This window comes from Ursus americanus, chromosome 36 (genome assembly GCF_024610735.1).
Source record: "Ursus americanus isolate L20-20 chromosome 36, mUrsAme1.1.p, whole genome shotgun sequence".
NCBI lineage: Eukaryota > Metazoa > Chordata > Mammalia > Carnivora > Ursidae > Ursus > Ursus americanus.
In genome coordinates, this window is record NC_142162.1 from 5,809,002 (window position 1) to 5,833,062 (window position 24,061).

Sequence of the window (24,061 nt, forward strand, 5' to 3'; positions counted from 1 at the left end):
GAAAAAAAATAGAAAATATAAACTGACCTACAGATGATCTAGATATTGTAACTATCAGACATGGACTTAAAAATAATTGTGATTCACATGTACATTAGAATGGATGACAAAATTAATTTCATTAGAAAACCAAATCATACATAAAACAAATAAAAAGTACAGAATTTAAAAATTTAATAATATAATTAAGCATTCAACATGTGAGTTTAACAGCACATTAGAGATAGTAGAAGGGAATAGTTGTAAACTAGTGAGTGGAAACTATAAAAACTGAACACGGAGGGAAGAAAAAAGTTGAAAATATCAGAAAAAAGCATAAGCACATTAGAGACATGGTAAAAGGTCTATAATACGTATAATTGGAGTCCCACAAGAGAGAGCTGAGAGAATAGGGAGTAGTAACAATATTTGAGGATATTCTGACTGAGAATTTTTCAAAATTCCAAAAGAAATCAAGCTCATAAACTATTTTCTATAAGTTCCAAGCTAAATACAAAGAAAACCATACCTATGCCCAGAATAGTAAAAATGCTGAAAAACAAAAAGAAAGTTTTTGAAACAGCCAGAAGACATATCCCTTCAACAAAAGAATAACAAGAAAGCTGGCTTACTTTTTAAAAGAGCCAGTAGAGGCCGGAATGTGATGGAATGGTACCTTTAAAGTGCCAGAAGAAAAGACTCCAACCTGGAGTTCTATGCTCCATAAAAATATTTATCAAATGTAAATGCAAAATAAGGATTTTTTTCCTAAGAAAAAGTGAGTGAATTCACCACCATTACACATTTTTTTTTTAAAAAAGGAAGTCTTTAGGCAGAAGGAAAATTATTCCAGATAGAATCACAGAAATGCAGAAAAAAAAAAAAAACTAAAATGTTGTAGGTAAATCTACACAAATAAAGGACATGTTGAAAATAACACATGTTATTTGTTACTGCTGTCTTGTTAGTTTTAAAATATACAAAGAATTAGATAAATAACAATGGCACAGAAAGTAGGTGAGGAGAATTAAAATGCTCCAAGTTCTTACATGGCTCACAAAGTAGTAAAAGTACTAAAGTTAATTAAATTGATATGTTGTAATCTTAAAAATAACCATAAAAAGAATATTAAAGGAATAAGTAACAAGCTAATAGATGCTTAGAAATGGAATAGAAATATTGCTTATGCAAAGGAAGTCAACAAAAAAAGAAATGTAGAATAGTAAGATAATTGATTAAGCCATAAATATATCAGTAATTATATTAACCATAAATGAACTAAATATTCCATTTAAAAGTCTAAGTTTGTCAAACTGTATTTTCTAAAACCACAATATGCCACATCTTAAATTTAAGAATATTAAAAGGTTGAAAGTAAAAAGATAGAAAAAATATATAACATGTAACCGTTAATAAAAGGAAATCCGGTATCACTACACTAATCTCAGATAAAGTAGACTTCAATACATAAGAATTACTAGAGATAAATAGGGCCATTCCATAATAAAAGATTATGCTTCCAGGAATATATAACTCTAAATTTCTGTACATCTAATAATGTAATCTAAAAATATATAAAGCAAAAACTGACAGAACTAAAAGGAGAAATAGACAAATTTAAGAATATCTTGCTAAACTAAAATATGGCTGTGATGATTAATTTTAATGTGTCAACTTCACTGGGCCATGAGGTACCTGAATATGTTCCAACAATATTCCCCAGGTGTCTGTGAGAGTGTTAATATGAAAAAGACCTTCAAACATTTGATAATCTTTAATGTAGGTGGCAGAATAGATATTCTGTTGCTCCCAACTACAGAACAGAAAGTAAACTTAAGGACGTGACATACAGTGTTATTCTAAGTATAATTTTATTATTAGTGTCTGGAATAATTTCTTCCATCTTTTGGCACAGAATTTTAATAAAGTGAAATGGAAGGGATTGGGCATTTCTCCCTCATCTCTAGTGGTACCAAATAAAATTTCCCATGTCCTGCTCCCTCTAGATGCCAAAAAGTTATGAAAACATGCAGAACTCATTAGAAAATACTAACCCCAGGGGCACTTGGGTGGCTCAGTCGGTTAAGCATCTGCCTTCAGCTCAGGTCATGATCTCAGGGTCCTGGGATGGAGCCTGCACTGGGCTCCCTGTTCAGCAGGAAGTCTGCTTCTCCCTCACCCCCTGCCCCCGCTCATGCTCTCTCTTGCTGTCTCTCTCTCTCAAATAAATTTTAAAAATCTTTATTAAAAAAAAAGAAAAAATACTAACCCCAAAGTTGTAAGTGTTTTTGTAAAACTAACACTGTCTTAGGATGTCACTGACTGGCCAGTACTGATTATCACTTCATTCTAATGGCCTCCTTTTGTGGTTATACTAAGAAAATAAAGGATTTTGAAAAAAATTATATCCCTCTTTTTCAAACAAATTATATTAGAAACAAAAACTAGTAACTTCAAACAAAACTAACAAACAAGTTAGTTCAAACAAAAACTAATACCTTCACAAGTACAACTGTAAAAGTACTTAACGAACTTTTGGATTCATTGTTGTTCCATAAGGAATAAACGAAAGCAGAAATAACACTCTTTAAACACATATTAATACGTATACATGTACTTTTATATGCATTGATACAGTGCCTCTAAGGGTGGGTACCACCTTACATATCTTTTTTATCATCAATCTTCTACTGCAGGATCAACCCACTATCTGAAAAGTAGTATAAGCTCACAATGATGCCTGAGAGGCAGGAATATAAATTCCAACCAAAAAACTACCTCCTTTGTAAGCACAACAGATTCATTGCCTAGGGCCAATAATACTTTGAGGGACACAAAAATGTTTAAATTTTTTATTTTAAAATTAGAAGAAAAAAATGAATAATGGATTCATAATAATAAACCCAACCTGGATTACATTTGTCTTTATACCCACACAACTGTAAAATATACTTTTGTTTTTAAGATCTTGTTCATTTATTTATCAGGGAGAGAGAGCACAAGCAGGGGAAGTGGCAGGCAGAGGGAGAAGCAGGCTCCCCGCTGAGCAAGGAGCCCGATGTGGGACAAGATCCCAGGACCCTGGGATCATGACCTGAGCCAAAGGCATACACTTAATCCACTGATCCACCCAGGCATCCTGACAACTGTAAAATACACTTTTTAATATTTTTGGAGGAAGGGGCCAACGGAATGCCAATGATAGACATAATGTGACCCACTCCACACCCTGTAAACATACTGAGGGCTTCCCTGTGGAGTAATGCATGCTGGCCCCACAACCTCCACATTTTGGAACCAAGAACAGCTTTAGCCAGTTTAAAGAAAACCTGTAATTATCTACTTCTTATCCTTCCCATATTACCAAACTACATGAATCTCAAGAATTTTACATAAGAATCGTCTTCATACACTTTAAAATGATTTGTCTTGGGCCTCCTTTATGAGGTACATAGAAAGGGTCAATTATGGAACAGAGAATTTTGGAGAAGATGGTGCAGGAGGAGAACTGTAAACTCACCTTGTCCCCAGAGATACAAACCAGATAATACCCACATGAGTGTAAATAACCGAGAAACTACCAGAAGTCTGGCAGAACAGACTTTTCACAGCTAAACGCAGAGAAGAGGACACATCAAAGATAGGAAGGACAGAGACATGGTCAGGACCTCAAGAGACCTAATGGATTGTTCATGGAAAGGGAGGGACACCATGGGTACAGGGATTGGAAAGAAACAGACCCCCACAACAGGCACTCCAGGCCCAGAGAATCCCTGTAACATTTGGCTTTGAAAACCAGAGGGGCAAAATTTCTCAAGTTCTTACAATCACAGAGCTTAACACCTGGAACTTCAAAAATCAACCTGTTTCACTCTGGAAGAGCCTGGAGGGAGGGCAATAGGGAACTGAGTCCCTACCCTAAAAGAAACAGCACAACAAATATCCCCAAGGACATACAGCATAGAAGCAGTCTGAAAAACACCAGGAGTTTACATGAGGGTGACTTGTTTACTAATCTCAGAGAATGTACTGGAGAAACAGTGGTCCTTAGGAGACTTCTCAAGAACAGAGGAGCTGGTGGACACCATTTCCCTCCCCCACCCCTCAGCCTAGACACAGGGATCCCTATAGGAACCAGCACAACACCAAAACTAGCTATCTAGCTTGCTAACAGCTGTGCCCTGCCACTGCATTCTCCAGGGTCATGTCCCTCCAGTCAGGCCTCACCTCCATGTTCCCTCTCAAACCAGACCCAGGCACAAACTTTGCTAACACCAGTGCCCCACCCCCAAGCTTCTGTGGATCTGACTCCTCCAATACGTCCTTGGCCAGAACCCACCCAAAGTGGTGTCACAAATCTGGCAGTGTGCAAGCAGCCCCAAGAGGGGCCGGCAGCACTCCAAAGTAATTCCTGCCCCCAGGGAGAGGGGAAGATAACACCACACATGGCCCCAGGAGTGGGCTGGGGGCAGACATGTGGTCTGAGTGCAGGCTCCGCCCACCAACAAAAGTTTTTGAGGGGACAACACAGGGAAAGTGCCCTGCAATTTGGTGCTATTCCATCTCTGGCAAATGCTTAGTCTGACTCAACGTAAGCCCAAGGCAGCCCTAGACTGGCTCACTAACAACACAGGAACCAAACCCTGCCCACAACAAGCAAAGAGGGCCACTGCAGATGACTGGACTGAAGGCAAATGTGGCTCAGCAACAATAGCATGGTGCACACAATGCACATAGGAAATACCTCTGAAGCACCAGCTTTTGGTGAAGAAAGGACACTGCACTGGAGGGTACTAAAGGACTTCTTTATAACACCACTGCTTTCAAGAGCAGAAGATCTTGCTCACCTTCCTAACACATAGGAACAGACACAGAGAGTCACATAAAATGAGGAGACAGGAATATGCCCCAAATGAAACAACACAACAAAAATCACAGCAAGAGACCTAAACAAAATGGAGATAATTCACCTGATAGACAGTTTAAAGTAATGGTGATAAAGATACTCACTGGACCTGAGAAAAGAATGGAGGACTTCCATGAGACCCTCAACAAAGAGAAAAAGAGCTTTAAAAAGAACCAATCAGAGATGAAGAAATCAATAACTGAAATTAAAAATACACTAGATGAAACCAAAAAAATACACTATATGGAAAAGTAGACTAGAGGAAGAAGAACAGATCATCTACCTAGAGGTCAGAGTAATAGAAAACAAAGCTGAACAGGAAAGAGAAAAAATAATTCTAAAAAGTGAAAATAGACTTAGGGAACTAAGACTCCATCAAGCGTAATAACATTCACACTATAGGGACCCCAGAAGAAGAGAGAAAAGGGGTCAGAAAATTAATTTGAAGAAATACCCCAAACTTCCCAAATCTGGGAAGGAAACAGAAATCCACCTGCACAGAGAACCCCCGACAAAATCAACCCAAGGAGGCCCCCACCAAGATACACAGTAATTAAAATGGCAAAAAGCAGTGACAAAAAACTTGAAAATCAGCATGAGAAAAGAAAACATTTGCATAAAAGGGAAACCCCATAAGACTATCAGCTGATTTTTTTGGCAGACACTTTGTATGACAGAAGGTAGTGGCATGATATATTCAAAGTGATGAAAGAAAAAAAAAAAACTGCAGCTAAGAACTCTATCCAGCAAGACTATCACTCAGAATAGGGGAGATAAAGACTTTCTCAAACTAAAACTAAAGGAATTTATACCACTAAACCAGCCCAACAAGAGATGTTAAAGGCGACTCACTGAGTAGAAAGGAAAAACCACAAGAATGAGTATCAGAAATAGGAAACACAAAAGCAATAAAAATAGGTACATTTTTAAAAATCAGTCAAGAGATCACAAAATGAAAAGATAAAAGTATGACACCATATATCTGATACCTGGGGCTGGGGAGAAGACTAGAGAATGGGTTCAAACTTAAGCAACCACCAACTTATTATAGGCCATTATAGGCAGAAGATGTCACATACAACCTAACAGTAACCACAAAAAAACTGATAATATATATGCAAAAAATAAGAAAAAGGAATCCAAGTGTATCTTAAAGAAAGCCAGCAAACTGTGGGAGAAGAGAGCAAGAGAAGACAGGAAGAGAGAAGAATTACAAAAACCACCATAAAACAACTAACAAAATGGCAATAAGTACATACATATCAATATTTACTTTGAATGTAAATAGAATAAATGTTCCAATCAAAAGACACAGGGGGACAGAACGGATAAAAAAGGAAGACCCATATATACGCCACTTACAAGAGACTCATTTCGGACCTAAAGACACATGCAGACTGAAAGTGAAGAGATGGAAGGGCACTTATCATGCAAGTGGAAGTAAAAAGAAAGCTGAGATAGCAGTACTTATATCAGACAAAATAGACTTTAAAACAAAGACTGTAAAAGAGACAAAGAAGGACACTATACAATCATAAATGGAACAATCCGACAAGATGTAATGATTATAAATATTTATGTACCCAACATGTAAGCACCCAAATACATAAAGCCGCTAACAAACATAAAGGAAGTAATACACAGTAATACAATAATACTAGGAGATTTTAACATTCCACTTACATCAATGGACACCTAGATCATCCAAGCAGAAAATTAACAAGGAAACAATGGCTCTGAATGACACATTGGACCACATGGATCTAACAGAACTATTCAGAACATTACATCCTAAAACAGCACAATACACATTCTTTTTTTTTTTAAAGATTTTATTTATTTATTCGACAGAGATGGAGACAGCCAGCAAGAGAGGGAACACAAGCAGGGGGAGTGGGAGAGGAAGAAGCAGGCTCCTGGCAGAGGAGCCTGATGTGGGGCTCGATCCCATAACGCCGATATCATGCCCTGAGCCGAAGGCAGATGCTTAACTGCTGTGCCACCCAGGCGCCCCCCACAATACACATTCTTGTCAAGTGCACATAGAACATTCTCCAGAACAGATCACATATTGGGCCACGAATCAAGACTCAATAAATTCAAAATGACTGCAGTCATACTATGCATCTTTTCCAACCACACCACTATGAAACTAGAACTCAACCAGAAGAAAAAAATCTAGAAAGAGAACAAATACATGGAGGCTAAATAGCATGCTACTAAACAATGAGTGCGTCAACCAAGATATCAAAGAGGAGATCGAAAAATACATGGTGACAAATGAAAATGAAAACAACAGTCCAGGGATGCCTGGGTGGCTCAGTCGGTTAAGCATCTGCCTTTGGCTCAGGTCATGATCTCAGGGTCCCGGAATCAAGCCCACCATCGGGCTCCCTACTCAGCATGGAGTCTGCTTCTCCCTCTTCATTTGTCCCTCCTCCCCACTTGTGCTCTATTTACTTATCTGAGAGAGAGAATCTTTAGAAACACACACATACACACACACCCACACCAGTCCAAAAATCTTTGGGATGCAGCAAAAGCTATTCTAAGAGGGAAGTTTATAGCAATACAGGCCTATCTCAAGAAGCGATAAAAATCTCAACCTAAACTTACACCTAAAGGAGCTAGAAATAGAAGGAAGGAAGTAGAAGGAAGGAAATCGTAAAGATTAAAGAATAAACAAAATAGAAACCAAAAAAAACAATAGAACAGATCAATGAAACCAGGAGTTGTTTCTTTAAAAAGTCAAGAAAATTTATAAACTTTTAGCCAAACTCATCCCCTCCCCAAAAAAGCCTCAAATATTAGAAATGAAAGAAGAGAAATAACAACCAACACCACAAAAATACGAAGGATTATAAGCAAATATTACAAAAAATTACAGTCCAACATATTAGCCAACTTAGAAAAAATGGATACATTCCTAGAAATATAATCTCCCAAAACTGAATCAAGAAGAAATAGAAAATTTGAACAGAACAATTACCAACAAGGAAATTGAATCCATAATCAAACTCCCAAAAAACCAGAGTGCAGGACCAGATGGCTTCACAGGTGAATTCTACTAAACATTTATTTTATTTAAGATTTATTTATTTGAGAGAGCAAGAGAGCATGAGCAGGGGGAGGGGCAGAGAGAGAGGGAGGGAAACAGACTCCCTGCTGAGTGCAGAGCCTGACTCCAGCTCGATCCCACCACCCTAAGACCATGATCCAAGCCAAAATCAAGAGTCGGACACTCAATCAACTAAGCTACCCAGGCACCTCTATCGAACATTTAAAGAGAAGTTAGTACCTATTATTCTTACACTGTTCCATAAAATAGAAGAGGAAAGAATCTTCCAAATTCATTCTATGAGGCCAGCATTATCCTGATACCAAAACCATATAAAGACACTACAAAAAAAGAGAACTACAGGCCAATACCTCTGCTGAACACAGATGTAAAAATCCTCAACAAAATACAGCAAGCTAAATCTAACAATACATGTAAAAAAATCATTCACCATGATCAAGTGGGACTTATTCTCAGGATGCAAGGGTAATTCAATATTTGCAAATCAATCAACATAATACATTACATCAATAAGGGAAAGGAAAACCATACAATCATTTCAATAGATACAGAAAAAGCATTTGACAAAAGTACAACATCCACTCATTGAAAAAAACTTTCAAGTAGGTTTAGAGGAAACATACCTCAACATAATAAAGGCCATCTATGAAAAAGCCACAGCTAACATCTATCCTTAACGGTGAAAAACAGAGCTTTTGCTCTAAGATCAGGAACAAGACAAGGGTGTCCATTCCCACCACTTTTATTCAACATAGTACTGCAAGTCCTAGCCACAGCAGTCAGACAACATAAATAAAAGTCATCCAAATTGGTAAGAAAGAAGTAAAATTTCCACTATTTGCAGACGACATGAGACTGTATGTAGAAAACCCTAAAGACTTCACCAAAAAACTACTAAAGACAGAGCACCTGGGTGGCTTAGTCAGTTGAGCACTCAACTCTTGATTTCGGCTTGGGTCATGGTCTCAGGGTTGTAGGATTGAGCCCTGAGTCGGGCTCCACAGTCAGTCAAGTGGCTGCCTTCAGTTCGAATCATGATTCCAGGTTCCTGGGATTGAGCCCTGCATCGGACTCTGTGATCAGCAGGGAGTCTGCTTTTCCCTCTGTCCCCCTTCGCCTGTGTTTATTCTCACTTGCACTCTCTTTCTCTCAAATAAATTAAAAAAAAAAAAACTACTAGAACTAATAAACGAATTCAGTGAAGTCACAGGATATAAAAATATATAGAAATCCATTATATTTCTACTGGCTAATAATAAAGTAGCAGAAAGAGAAATTAAGAAAAGAGTCCCATTTATAATTGCACGAAAAATAATAAAATACCTAGGAATAAACTTAACCAAGGAGGTGAAAGACCTGTACTGTGAAAACTATAAAATGTTCATGACAGAAATTGAACACAAATGAAAAGATATTCTATGCTCATGTATCGGAATGAATTTTGTTAAAATGTCCATACTACCCAAAGGAACCTGCAAATTTAATGCAATCCCTATCAAAATGCCAAGAACATTTTCCACAGAACTAGAATAATCTTAAAATTTGTATTGAAAGACCCTGAGGAGCCAAAGCAATCTTGAAAAAGAACAAAACTGGAGGTATCACAACCCCAGATTTCAAGGTATACCCAAAAGCTATAATAATCAAAACAGTATGGTACCGGCACAAAAAAAAATAGACACATAGATCAGCGGAACAGAACAGAAAACCCAAAAATAAGCCCACAATTATATGGTCAATTAGTCTTTGACAAAGCAGGAAAGAATATGCAATGGGAAAAAGACAGTCTCTTCAACCAATAGTGTTGGGAGAACTGGACAGCTGCAGGCAAAAGAATGAAATTGGACCACTTTCTCACACCATACACAAAAATAAACTCAAAATGGATCAAGGACCTAACTGTAAGACCTGAAACCATAAAGATCCTAGAAGGGATCACAGGCAGTAATTTCTTGGACATTAGCTGTAGTAATATTTTTCTAGATATGTCTCCTGATGCAAGGGAAATGAAAGCAAAATAAACTATTGGGACTACATCAAAATAAAAAGCTTCTGCACAGCAAAGGAAACAATAAACAAAACTAAAAAGACAGCCTACTGAATGGGAGAAGATTTTTGCAAATGACATATCAAATAAAGGGTTAGTATCCAAAATATATAAAGAACTTATACAACTCAATGCCAAAAAAACCCAAATAACCCAATTTAAAAATGGGCAGAAGACATGAACAGACATTTCTCCAAGATATACAGATGGTCAACAGACACATGAAAAGATTATCATCACTCATCATCAGGGAAATTCAAATCAAAACCACAATGAGCTATCACCTCACACCTATCAGAATGGCTAAAATCAAAACACAAGAAACAACTATTGTTGGTGAGGATGTGGAGAATAAGGAACCCTCATGCAGTGTTGGTAGGAATGCAAACTGGAGCAGCCATTGAAGAAAACAATATGGAGGTTCTTCAAAAAATTAAAAATGGAATTATCATATGATCCAGTAATTCCACTACTGGGTATTTAACTAAGGAACACAAAAACAGTAATTTGAAGGAGTATGTGCACCCCTGTTTATTGCAGCGTTATTTACATTGCCAAACTGTAGAAGCAGCCCAGTGTCCTTTGGTAAATAACTGGATAAAGAAGTGGTATATATACACAATAGAATATTATTCACCCATAAAAAAAAGAATGAAATCCTGCCATTTGCAGTGACATGGACAGAGTCAGAAAGTTTACTGCTAGGTAAAGTAAATCAGTTAGAGAAAGACAAATACCTGATGATTTCATTCATATGTGGAATTTAAGAAACAAAATTAAGTGAACAAAGAAAAAAAGAGACAACCCAAAAACAGACTTTTAACTACAGAGAACAAACTGATGGTTACCAGAGGGCAGGGGTGGCTGATGGGTGAAACAGACGAAGGAAATTAAGAGTAACTTATAATGAGCACAGAGTAATGTATACAATTATTGAATCACTATATCATACATCTAAAACTAACATAACACTATGTTAACTATACTGGAATTAAAATTAAAAAGCAAATAGGGGGGCGCCTGGGTGGTGCAGTCCTTAAGCATCTGCCTCCGGCTCAGGGCGTGATCCCAGCATTCTGGGATCAAGCGCCACATCAGACTTCTCCGCTAGAAGCCTGCTTCTTCCTCTCCCACTCCCCCTGCTTGTGTTCCCTCTCTCTCTGGCTGTCTCTCTCTGTCAAATTAATAAATAAAATCTTTAAAACAATATAAATAAATAAATATAAAAAGCAAATAGAAAATAATCATGTTTGAAATATCTGAGTCAATTAGCTGGAATTTTTTACATCTTGAAGAATGTGAGAATTATATGAATATGGTGATGATAAATAATAAAGCATATAGGAGAGAAAATTATTATTTCCCAAAACACCATGTTCGGCTTGTTATATTTTCATGTATATTATCTATGGCCCAAGCTTCCTGATGATGTTGTGGAAGTTTATATAAATGTAAGTACACTTTTGTTGCAGATATTCAGTATCTCACTGAGGTCAAGTATCACCTCTTCATGATTTTTCCCCCCAACAATCCCAGGCTGATTAGAAGGTCTCTAGTCTGTACTCCTCTGGCAAATACACTACTTGTAGTAATGGTTAGCAAAATATTTTAAGTTATTGTTGCTACTGTAAACTTAGCAATTATGTGAGGATACATGCATTTATTGAACTGTAAAAATCTACTTGAAGTCAAGAAAGGTTGGCACTTCCTAGCATATCATAGGGGCTCAAAATGTTTGTTGACTGACTGCATAGCAAATGGATAGGTTATAACAGCTCTCCAGCCTATGAAGAAATCTGTAGGAACTGATGTAACCCAAAGATGTATCATTCCCAATCATGATAATGCTAATGATGGTGTCAGTTTTCTCTGAGAATCTGTGCCAAAGCAGATACAGACCCAGGTATGTGGACAAAATATTTAGCCTCATTAGACAGCAAAGACTGGTGGTCTGTAAAGTGAAATTCTGTGTAAGGAAGATCATAAAGTTGCATTCCTCATAAAAACACTGTCAATTAACTAATTCATTGTCCATTAAAAATAGAATATTTTTATTTGATTTTTGTGCCAAATCTATATAGCAGTTGGACTGGACTTTTCCAAAATTCTGTATATGAAAAACTGTTCTAAATTTAAAAGAAAATAAAGGGATTAAAATCCAAACACAATGTGTGAACATTTATTAGATACTGTACCAAAAATATAAACCAGCTCTGAGAAATAAGATGTTGCAGGGACAAATGGATAAATTGAAAAATGGAATCTATGTTATTTATCAATGTTATATTTCTAGGGTGTAGTGACAATATTGTGGTTATATAGGAGAATATCCTTGTTCTTAAAAGATTCTTCTAGGGATGCAAAGATGATTCAGTATCCACAAATCAACCAGTGTCACACGCCACATTAACGAAATGAAAGATAAAAATCATATGATCACATCAACAAATGAAGAAAAAGCATGCAAGAAAATGTAACATTCATTCATGACAAAAGCTTTAGAGGGGCGCCTGGGTGGCACAGCGGTTAAGTGTCTGCCTTCGGCTCAGGGCGTGACCCCGGCGTTATGGGATCGAGCCCCACATCAGGCTCCTCTGCTAGGAGCCTGCTTCTTCCTCTCCCACTCCCCCTGCTTGTGTTCCCTCTCTCGCTGGCTGTCTCTATCTCTGTCAAATAAATTTAAAAAAAAAAATTAAAAAAAAAGCTTTAGAAAGTGGGTATAGAGGGCACATATCTCAACGTAATAAAGACCATGTATAACAAACCCACAGCTAACATCCTCCTCGGTGGTGAAAAGCTGAAAATATTTCCTATAAGATCAGAGGCAAGGGGCGCCTGGGTGGCACAGCGGTTAAGCGTCTGCCTTCGGCTCAGGGTGTGATCCCGGCGTTATGGGATCGAGCCCCACATCAGGCTCCTCTGCTATGAGCCTGTTTCTTCCTCTCCCACTCCCCCTGCTTGTGTTCCCTCTCTCGCTGGCTGTCTCTCTCTCTGTCAAATAAATAAATAAAATCTTTAAAAAAAAAAAAAAGATCAGAGGCAAGAGGAGGATATCCACTCTTGCCACTTTTATTTAACATAGTACTAGAAGTCCTAGCCACAGCAATCAAATAAGGGAAAGAAATTAAAGGCACCCAAATTAGTAAAGAAGAAGTAAAACTGTCACTATTCGTAGATGACAATGAACAGCTGGGAGTATATCAAACTAAAAGGCTTTTGCCCAGTGAAGAAAACCATCAACAAAATGAAAAGACAGGGGCACCTGGGTGGCGCAGTCAATTAAGCATCTGACTCTTGGTATCACCTCAGGTTGTGATCTCAGAGTCATGAGATCAAGCCCCGAGTTGGCTCCACACTCAGTGTGGAGTCTGCTGAAGTTTCTCTCTCCCTCTGCCTCTGCCCCTCCCCCCCACTCGCTCTAAAATAAATTATAAAATCTTAAAAAAAAAAAAACACAACCTACTGAACGGGAGAAGATATTTGTAAATGATGTATCCAGTAAGGGGTTAATATAAAGAATTCATACAACTCAAGATAAAAAAAAATTAAAACTTGGCAGAGGACCTGAATAGACATTTTTCCAGAGAAGATATACAGATGGCCAACGGACGTATGAAAAGACGCTCAACATCACTAAGCACCGGGGAAATACAAATCAAAACCACAATGAGCTATCACCTAACGACTGTCAGAATAGCTAGAATCAAAAAGACAAGAAATAAGAAGTGTTGGTGAGGAATGGAGAAAAGGGAACTCTCGTGCACTGTTTGTGGGGAAAGTAAATTGGTACAGCCACTATGAAAAACAGTATAGAGGTTTCCCAAAAGATTAAAAATAACACCACACAACCCAGCAATTCCATCTCTGGTTATTTACCCCAAGAAAACAAAAACCCTAATTCAAAAAGATATATGCACTCCTACGTTTATTGCAGTATTACTCATAATCGTCAAAGTGGAAGCAATCTAAGCGTCCACCAATAGATGAATGGATAAAGATCTGCTACACACACACACACACACACACACACACACACACAGGATTACTATTCAGTCATTAGAAAGAATGAAATCTTGTCAGTTGTGACAACATGAGTGGACCTAGTGGGTATTACGTTTAGTGAAATAAGTCAGAGAAAGACAAATACCATATGATTTTACTTATATGTGGAATCTAAAGAACAAGTGGATAAACAAAGCAAAATAGAAACAGACTCATAGGGGCGCCTGGGTGGCACAGCGGTTCAGTGTCTGCCTTTGGCTCAGGGTGTGATCCCGGCGTTGTGGGATCGAGCCCCACATCAGGCTCTTCCGCTATGGGCCTGCTTCTTCCTCTCCCACTCCCCCTGCTTGTGTTCCCTCTCTCACTGGCTGTCTCTGTCGAATAAATAAATAATATCTTTAAAAAAAAGAAAAGAAACAGACTCATAAACACAGAGAACAAACTGGCGGTTGCCAAAAGGAAGTGTGGGTAAGGAGATGGGCGAAATAGGTAAAGAGGATTAAAAAGTACAAACTTCCGAGAAGTCACAAGAACATAAAGTATTGCATAGAGAATATAAAAGTAATGTAATAACTTTGCATGATGACAGATGGTAATTATACTTATAATGAGCATTTCATAATGTATATAAGTATCAACTCACTATGTTATACAACTGAAGCTAATATAATATGGTTTGTCAACTACAATTAAAACTTTTTTGAAGGACACAAGGGAACTTGCTGGGGTGATAGAAATATTCTGTATCTTGTTTTGGGGCGATAATTAGACAGGTGTATACAACTGTCAAAACTCAAACTGAACACTTAAGATTTATGTGGGGTTTTTTAATATATAAATTACACCTCCAGAAAATAAAATGAAGTGAAATTTTAAAAAGTAAAATAAAAATTAAGTCATCTTCACTTTATGTCATCTGAAGAGCTCAATACTTACCAAGAGATTTCTTTTCACTGCAGAACATTATTGGACCTGATTATGTTTCACCAGGTTTCAACAGCTGGTCTATATAGAAAACAAGAAAAGTACACATGAGTATTTTTTAAATGTTCATTAACCATAAATTTCCACCTTTTAACTTTCTTCCTAGTCAAATCTAGACAACTAGGAATCATTGGCACAATAATGAATAACAGATTCCATTTATCAGGTTTAAATCTAACTAGATAATAATTCTACACAAAAGTAATCTATTTGTATTATATGCTATGTGAATCAACGTAAAATAAGCCCAAGTGTGCCATTCAATGTGGCATTAAAATTGAGTCAAATTCTCTAATGTATCCCAAACAATCCAAAATAATGAATATATTTTGGGCGATGCTACAACATCTGCTTTTTATTCAAGTGCCATTAGATGATTCCTTCCCAGAGCTAGCCCTGGGAACCACTGCAAAATCACAGGAGCTTCACGTAAGAGGACCTTGCCAGCCAGGCTGACACTTCAAAAATCTTCCTCAGTTCCTTCTCTGTATAGTCTTCTCCAGTCTTTTCTACCAAAAAAGCCAGAATAATATGAATAAAATAATGAATAAAATGAAATACCTTTCCATCTTTCCCCACATATGATCCAATTATGGTAAATTCTATTAGAAGATTTAGAATAAAGAAAGGGACAAATGATTAAGCATTTAGAACCCGACAGACTGTAGAAAGGAACTCAGGGACCTTTGCAAACACAAGACAGGGTAAGCAGAGGTACTGAGCACATGCTCTTTCGGTTTGAAAGAGAAATGACTTAGTCGCTTCCTGCTCAAAGAAGCGCTGTGGCAGGATGCAGTGAACACACATAAAGAAGAAGTTCGTCAGTCATATAGAGACCAGAGGAGAGGAACAGTCAATGCTTACAGTTTAGTTACAAGAAAGGAGGATGCAGAGGAAATTCATCAACAGCCACTGCTCCACTACAAATCTCTAAGAAGTCTGAAACCATCACTATTTCTCCCTGTCATGGTGGCCCCAGATCCATGAGTTCCCTTCTGCCACCCCCAGGAAAAGTAGCAACCTGCTGAGGGCACAGCTACTCCTGAATGCGCCTGACAAGCAGGGCCACTGACCCTGTGTGACACGTGTTGCTTTTCTAGGGACTGGTCACTAAAAACAACGAATCTGCACAAGAAAATGGGGGAACTGCGGCCAGGTGCTGCTAGAAGCAGGGATAAGTCCTTAAATGTTAAATATAACCCATCACTAACTCTTCTGTTTCTCCCCCCTAATACCTTCTACCAACTGTGCTGCCCAAGATAAGCCCCACCACCACCACAGCCCCAGGCGTCTGGTTGCCTCTAGGAATGCCTGCTGATGAGGGACTGTTTTTTCCTGCATTGCTCTGCTCCAGCCTTAGGCACCTATAGACCAGGGTCCACCTTGAAGCAGAGTCATCTTTATAAAAGTTAAATGGCATCTTGTCACATCCCTGATAAAAATCCTCCAATCACTTCCCATTGGTCTTAGAAAAAAAGATCAAATTCTAACATGACTCCTTGGACCCTCCACAACCTGGTCCCTGTTCATTTTTCTAGCCGGATTTCCCATCACTTTCCTCACTGCCCCCATTCTTCCTTGCACCCCATCATGTCTATACTCCAGAAATACTCAGCTCAGCTTCCTTCCACCTGGGAGCCCAACACATGCTCTGCCCCCTGGTATAATAACCACCTAACCCATCCAACCCCTAAACCTAACTCCTACTTATATTTCCAATATCAACTTGTATATCACTTCCTCTGCAAGGCCTCTCTGATCCCCCAAATCAGAGATAGGGGCACCTGTATGTGCTCTCATATAATCCAGAACTTCCCATGAGAGCCCCTATCACTCCAGAACATATTTGCCTATTACGTTATATTGGCTGTGTCCTCATTAGTCTACAAATTCCAGTAGGGCAGGGACCTCATCTGTCTGGTCCACAGCTGTATCTCCAGTATCTAATGCATGACTGCATATAGTAATGCTCAATAAATATTTGCTAAAGAATGAATAAGGTCTTTAATTTCTATTAGAAAAGGGCCAAGGGCATTGACATAAAAAGGTACTTCCCTTTTTAAATTTTTTGTACTGAAGTATAATTAAAGATTTATTTATTTGAGGGGCGCCTGGGTGGCTCAGTCGTTAAGCGTCTGCCTTCAGCTCAGGGCGTGATCCCGGCGTTATGGGATCGAGCCCCACATCAGGCTCCGCCGCTGGGAGCCTGCTTCTTCCTCTCCCACTCCCCCTGCTTGTGTTCCCTCTCTCGCTGGCGGTCTCTAATAAATAAATAAAATATTAAAAAAAAGATTTATTTATTTGAAAGAGAGAGAGAGGAGGGAGAGAATCTTGAAGTAGACTCCCCACTGAGTGCAAAGCCCAACACGACCCTGAAATCATGACCTGACCCGAAATCAAGAGTTGGACACTCAACCAACTGAGCCACCCAGATGCCCCTGTATTGAAGTATAATTAACATACAATGTTATATTAGTTTCAGGTGTACCACGTATGGATTTGACAATTCTATGCATTACTCAACGCTCACCACAATAAGTGTAAAGGCACTTCCCTTTTAGCAACTATCCCTTCCCAGAACTCAACCCCACATGCCAGAATGTCTTAGATTTTCCCAAGCTGGGGGCCACCATGCTTTTCTCATCTACTCCCTCCTTCTGGCCAGTCCCCATCCTCTTTTATACCCCCCATCTCCAGCCTGGGACAAACCTCAAAGATCAACATTTGCTTAGCAATAGGAAGAGTGTTGCAGGCAAACTGAAGAACAGAAAGAAGAGAAATATTTGCAAAGCTTGGAGGAGAAAAAAGGAGGCACTCAAGCTATTTTTTTAAAAAGAAGGAAAGAAAAGATACACTGAAAAGATTTTTTTTGAGGTAAGGCCTTCTTGCAAGGAATTATAAGGATGGGGCGCCTAGGTGGCTCAGTCAGTTGTGACTGCCTTCAGCTCAGGTCATGATCCCAGGGTCCTGGGATCTAGCCCTGTGTGGGGTTCCTTGCTCAGTGGGGGGCCAGCTTTTCCCTCTGCCCCTCCCCCCACTTGTGCTGGAGTGCTGCTCGCTCTAATAAAATCTTTTAAAAAAATAAAATAAAATAATCGGGACACCTGGGTGGCTCAGTTGTTAAGTGTCTGCCTTCGGCTCAGATCATGATCCCAGGGTCCTGGGATCAAGCCCCCACATCAGACTCCTGCTCAGCAAGAAGCCTGCTTCTCCCTCTCTCACTCTCCCCTTGCTTGTGCTCCCTCTCTCGCTGTGTCTCTGTCAAATAAATAAAATCTTTTAAAAATAAAATAATAAAAGAAATAAAGAAATAATATGGATAAAAGAGTTTTCATCCAAGGACTATCTTTGTTCTAAAAAACAGTCACAAAAGATACAAAATGGGAGCAGGCTGAATGGATTCTGTGACAATGACATCTGGATCTGGTGGCCCCATCTGGCCAGCCGGTTAAGGCTCCTCTGCAAGTTCTAAGCCAACTTGTTAGGGCTTTAAAATTCTCTCCTGAGACTAAGTCAACATATGTTTTCATGGGTTCGGAGTCCCGGGAGCAGGTAAAAGGAAGAATGATTCTTTAAGAAAGAGGGCAAAAGGGATTCTACACCCTGACAGGTGGCAATTAGAATGTAGGCAGAAGAAATTCAATCTCTCAGGAACTTAATAAGAGTACTGGCCACTGGCCAACTTACTCTTTCTTAATGGTTTGCTACATTGCTTTAATGGTTTAGTACTAACAGACAACCAGTTCAAAAGATGAATATATAATATAAATGCCACCAAAGCATATATATCAATGATATCACCACTTCCCTCTCTTATTTTAGATACTTCTGCAAACACTTCTCATTTTAACAGCTCCTAGGCAAACAAACAAAGCAATACCATATCCTTCCTAAAACTACCTCTAAGCCATACAGCTATTTCATGCTTTTAATTTCTCTAATACCTCATTCCAAAAGGTCTTCAAAACCTTTTTTTATTTCAAAGATACTGAATAAACTCATTTTGTGAATTTTAGCTGTTTTGACTTTTGTAGAAAATCTTCTCCACTTTATAATTAATCCAGAGTGATTATACATTCACAGTTGTAAATATTAATATTTCTACAAGACTTGTCAAAGTTTTTTCTTATTAATGATCCTATCCAAGTGTTTTCACTCCCTAAGACAGAAAGTTACAACAAAAAATTAAGAATTGACCTTCAGGCTCGTGTTTCCTCCAATCCAATACTTTCCCTGTAACAGCAGCAATTCCAGGCATACTTAACAGAGGAGTCACACTAATGTAGCAGATTCTAGTTTAACTTTGAAGAAGTGAAATTTAGTGCTTTTATTCTTGGACATTTATCAACTCACCAAAATACTCCAGCTGACACGAATTCTAAAAGATGTCCGAGTAAAGAAAAAGCCATCTTTTGTTGAACTTTCAGACCAGCTAAGGTCTAAGGAAATGGTGTGGACAAATAAGGTGGGAGAAAAGGTTTGCTAATGTGAAATCTAGCTCTAGAAGTAGGAACTTAGGATTCCGAAATTCAACCATTTCCAAATGCTGAAGCAAAAAATATCTGTACGAATACTGCTTGTTTTTGATATCACCCCAAAGTAGAGGAAATAGAAAAAGGAAAGCTGCTGGCAGGTCTCATTTAATTCTTGGTTTTGTCTTATGCAGGGGATTAAGATGGTGCTTTCCTTGTGTGAAAGTCGGGGGGGGGGGGTAGAAGAAAAAGGTATAGGGACACCTGGGTGGCTCTACCTCTCTCCCTGCTCATGCTCTCTCTCACTCTCTTGCTTTCTTTCTCTCAAATAAATAAAATCTTAAAAAAAGAGAGAGAGAGAGGTATGGAAAAAGAGGAAGACAGAGAAAGGAGTGGCTAATGGCTAAGTAATAGCAAAGGGCTTTTATATATATGAATTCATTTCTAAAGGCAACGAGTGGTTTTTTTCAGAAAAGATTGAAAGTTATGCTTCCATCAGATTTTTTTTTACATTTCCAGTTCAGGTTTTGAATCTTGGTTACAAAAGACAGTTCTTCTAATGCAAAAAATTACAAAGTCAAAGGAAGACTCTAGTTTGTTCAGGGAAAATCAGGAGCTGGTTTCAGACACCTTGAGACTGAGGGTGATAAGACGTCCAAGTTAGAAATGCTACTTAAGCAGCTATATGCAAAAGAGAGCATCCTGTCCATAACAGGATTTCACAAGGTCTCTGCCTATAGTGGAAATGGGTGCACCTAATTGCAGGGGACTCCACATTTTAAACAAAGGATTAAAATGGAGATTCCCTTTAATGATCTAAGGCCATTGAACAATCAGGTTATTATAGTTAATTCCCCCTGCTCCAATTCCACAATCACCAAGCAACCTGCTGATAATAACTTGCTCTCCCACAGAAGTCTGTCTACAGGGAAAGAGCGCACTAGTCATGCCTGCCGAAGTGAACATTCTGGTCCTCCTGACAGTTATATTACATGTTTTAAATTAATAAATTATCATCCTTATTTTATATTACCAGTCTCCTGAGCTAATATGAGTCTAACTCAGAAAGATAAATCTGGTGTCGGTTTGCTGTTGAATTACAGTCCAAAATCGACAGGATAAACAATCCATTCTAGATGCAGTAAATTCACCAAGAGGCCTCCGAGGGAACAGCCATTCCACTGATCGGCTCAAGGGGCAGCAGGATGTGGTGGTTGGAAGCTTGTCCTTTGGAGTCAAACAGGCTAACCTTGGATTCCTACTTTTTCCACTAATTCATTACAGAATCCAGGGCAAATATACTCAGAACCTACTGGATGGGCTGCTGGGGATGGGGACACATGATGAAAAGGCTCATGAGATATTAGTTATGTTGAAGGCAGCCTTCTGAACTTTGACAAAGTTTGTCAAATAAACATTAGGATGAAATGAGGACAGTGAGTCTAACTTCCTTCAAGACATTTCTGCAATAAAGCAAAGGAGATACGTGTGAATGGATAACGAAACTTTAAAGAGGAGATGTGTTTCTAATGGGGCACAGCCCTGGGGGTAAACTGAGGGGAGGGAAAACGGTGGAAAGAGACAGACTGAAAATACTAGGTAGGGTGACAGAAAGGCAAAGGAATTGGAGGAGATCAGAGAAGAAAGGGGGAAGAGAGGAGCTGAGGCAGGTAGAGGAAAAGAGAGGAGCAGTGGATGCTAAGAGAGCAACATGGGACACATTCCTGGCAGCTTCTCCTTACCTTCCCAGAGTGCTGCCCAGGTGAACCCATTCCTGCCTGTCTTCAAATCAGAATCGAGGGAGGAACCAGAGTGCCCCCCTGGGGGGATCCTACTCTCCAGTTCTCAGGACTCAGGGACAAATGGACCAGAGGAGAAAGGATCCATACAGCTTCAATAAACCCAACCCCAGACCTCACCCCTTGTGAGGACCTCCCATCTTCTTCTCTCTTCTCCCCTCTCTGTTCTCTGCTTGCCTTCCTCATTCCCCAGCTCTGCTTTCTCCTCTTCTTTGGAAACACTGTACTATACTTGGAAACACTATACCACAGACACTTTAAGATAATACAATTCCAATCCCAGCTAGCTACTCTCTATCTAGTGTTACTTTGGCCAAGTCACTTCCCCTTCCTAAGCCTCAATCTTCGAATCTGTAAAATAGGGACAATAATGCCTTCCTCCTAGAGTTGCTGTGAGGGTAAATATACATGTAAATATGGTTCATTACATAAAACTGTGTTCCCTTCCCACCTCCCATTTGTCTTTTCTTCTACTCCCTCCCTTTTTTCCTCTTTCAATCTCCCATTTTCCCTTCCCTGTTTTCTTAACTTTCCTTCATGTTTTTCACTCAGGCACTTGCTTCCTAACCCAACTCACCTTGCCTCTGAGGACTAAGCCAACCAAGAATGGAAGGGAGGGGGGCTGACTGAGGGAGGGGGGGCAGCGCCAGGGCGGATATCGGTAAACCTTGAAAAGTCTGCCTGCCTGAGCAATAGTGGCATCTGAGGATGGGAAGCTGGAGGGCAGGATCAGGGAACCAGCCCCTTCTCGCCTCCCTCCCCTGCCCTCCATCTTCTCTGGTCCTACCCTTTTCCCTTTCCTTCCTCAGGCTCCAGGTTCCCAAAGGCAAAAAAGCAAAGCCTCAGTAAGTCCTCCCACCCTTGGACAAGACGACCTTGTGGTCATATCTGTTGGCAACCCTGCCTACAGGCCCAAGAATATTCCCTGGGGCCCTCAGTGCCAGGTCCCTGAGGGATGGAGGAGGTGAGGCTAAAGCACAGCGATAAGACCCAGGAAAGGGAGATCCTGGTACCGCAGGGAAATCTCAGCCTTGGGAGGAATGAGTGAGCTTCTGTCCTGCACGTGTGCAGCATTGAATATGATGTGTGGGTAGGAGGTATAGTGTTTTAATCATGTTTAGTGTCAGTGACAGCTGCCAACAGCCATAGCACTTGTTGACTGTCCATAATGGACAAAAGTACAAGTGAACACAATTTAAGCCTGTGTGTGTGTGTGTGTGTGTGTGTGTGTTAGTGATCATTGTACAGCCAAATTTATAAATTGCTTAGCAATTAGATATAATTACCATTCCCTAACAAATTATTCTATTTCCCATATAATGTGTATTAGATTGATTTTGTTGTGAGTTGTCATGTCAACACTGCGGTCTGTTTATATTCTGTTAGGCATGCAGCTGTTACCCAGCCACAAGATTCTGAAGTGGTGGGAACGCTGCTTCCCTTCCTCCTCTTGTTTATCCCCCGCTCACTTTCATCTTTGCTCCCCTCATTTCTTTTTCTGTTTCTCTGTCTTTCCCAGCCTACTCTTGCTGCCTCTCTAGTGCACTTTTGCCCTCGTGCTGCCCTTCTCTCCCAAACATGTCTCCCCTGCCTTCCTCATCTTCCTTCCCCTCTCACTTCCCTTTTCCTCCACCATTCCATGAGTCAGACAGCTGGGCTTGGCCCTGCCAGCTCTGTAACATCCAGCAAGTTCCCTCTAAGTCCTGGGTTTCTGTAAACAGGGACAATCAGAGTAACTCACAGGATCATCAGGCATGCCTACAAAGAAATTAGCACAGTGCCTCCTGCTACAAAGTTAGGACTCAAGAAACAAAAGCTGTATTTTTTTCTTAAATGTATGTTTAACTCTCCATAAGTAAAAACCTCCTGCCAGGAGCTCCTGGGTGGCTCAGTCAGTTGGGCATCTGCCTTCAGCTCAGGTCATGATCGAAGACTCTGGGATCCAGCCCCGCATCAGGCTCCCTGCTCAGTGCGGAGCCTGCTTCTCTTTCTCCCTCTGCCTGCTCCCCCCGCTTGTGCTCTGTCAAATAAATAAAATCTTAAAAACAAAAACAAAACCCTCCTGTCAAATTTGAACATCAGGAAGGACAGCTCTCAAACACTTATTAGGTACCTATTTTTTAATTTTTTAAGATTTTATTTATTTATTTGAGAGAGAGAGAACATGAGTGCGGCAGGGTGGGGGCATGGGAGTCATAGACAATCTCAAGCCGACTCCGTGCACTGAGCGCAGAGCCCGGTGCAGGGCTCGATCTCACAACCCTGAGATCATGACCTGAGCTGAAACCAAGAGTCGGACTCTTCACTGACTGAGACACCTAGGTGCCCATTTGGAGGCAAGTACTGTTAGGTCCTACATCTGTCCTTCAAAAGCCTGTAGTCTGGGAAAGATAAAAACAAATACACAGATCATTTGAATGGCTATGACGGAAGCAAGGACTGGGCACCATGGAGACACCAAGCCTGCTTTGCAGAGTCAGACAGGGCGTCACAGAAAGTGATTCTGAGTTGAATCCTTTTGAAAAGGAAACAGTTTTCCCAACAAAATGAGGTAAGGACGGACAAAAGGAACAGCTTGTGGAAAGACCAAGTATTGCGAAAGGGAAGGGAAGGGACAGTTTGGGGAGCAGTGACAGTCATGGCAAGGAGATTAGAGGGGGCATGGAGCTGGCCAGACAGAGATGGATTCTAAAAGAAGCGATCATCTTCATCATTGTTGTCATCATCGTCACCACCATTTACTTGGTAGTTGGCCTTGTGCTAAGCACCTGACATATGTCATCTCATTTAATC

The 24,061-nt window shown here is 39.7% G+C and overlaps 1 protein-coding gene across 6 annotated transcripts in view; it reads right to left on the reverse strand.

The window, feature by feature from the left end:
• The window catches only part of ATP8B4 (ATPase phospholipid transporting 8B4 (putative)), a 246,914-nt gene that overhangs the window by 198,295 nt on the left and 24,558 nt on the right, over positions 1-24,061 (reverse strand). For all 6 annotated transcript variants that reach the window (XM_087859264.1, XM_045812106.2, XM_087859266.1 and 3 more), the window contains one exon: positions 14,950-15,018. In XM_087859264.1, the coding sequence (XP_087715390.1) occupies positions 14,950-14,977 (28 nt within the window). In that variant the 5' untranslated portion in view covers positions 14,978-15,018. The remainder of the gene's footprint in view (positions 1-14,949; positions 15,019-24,061) is intronic.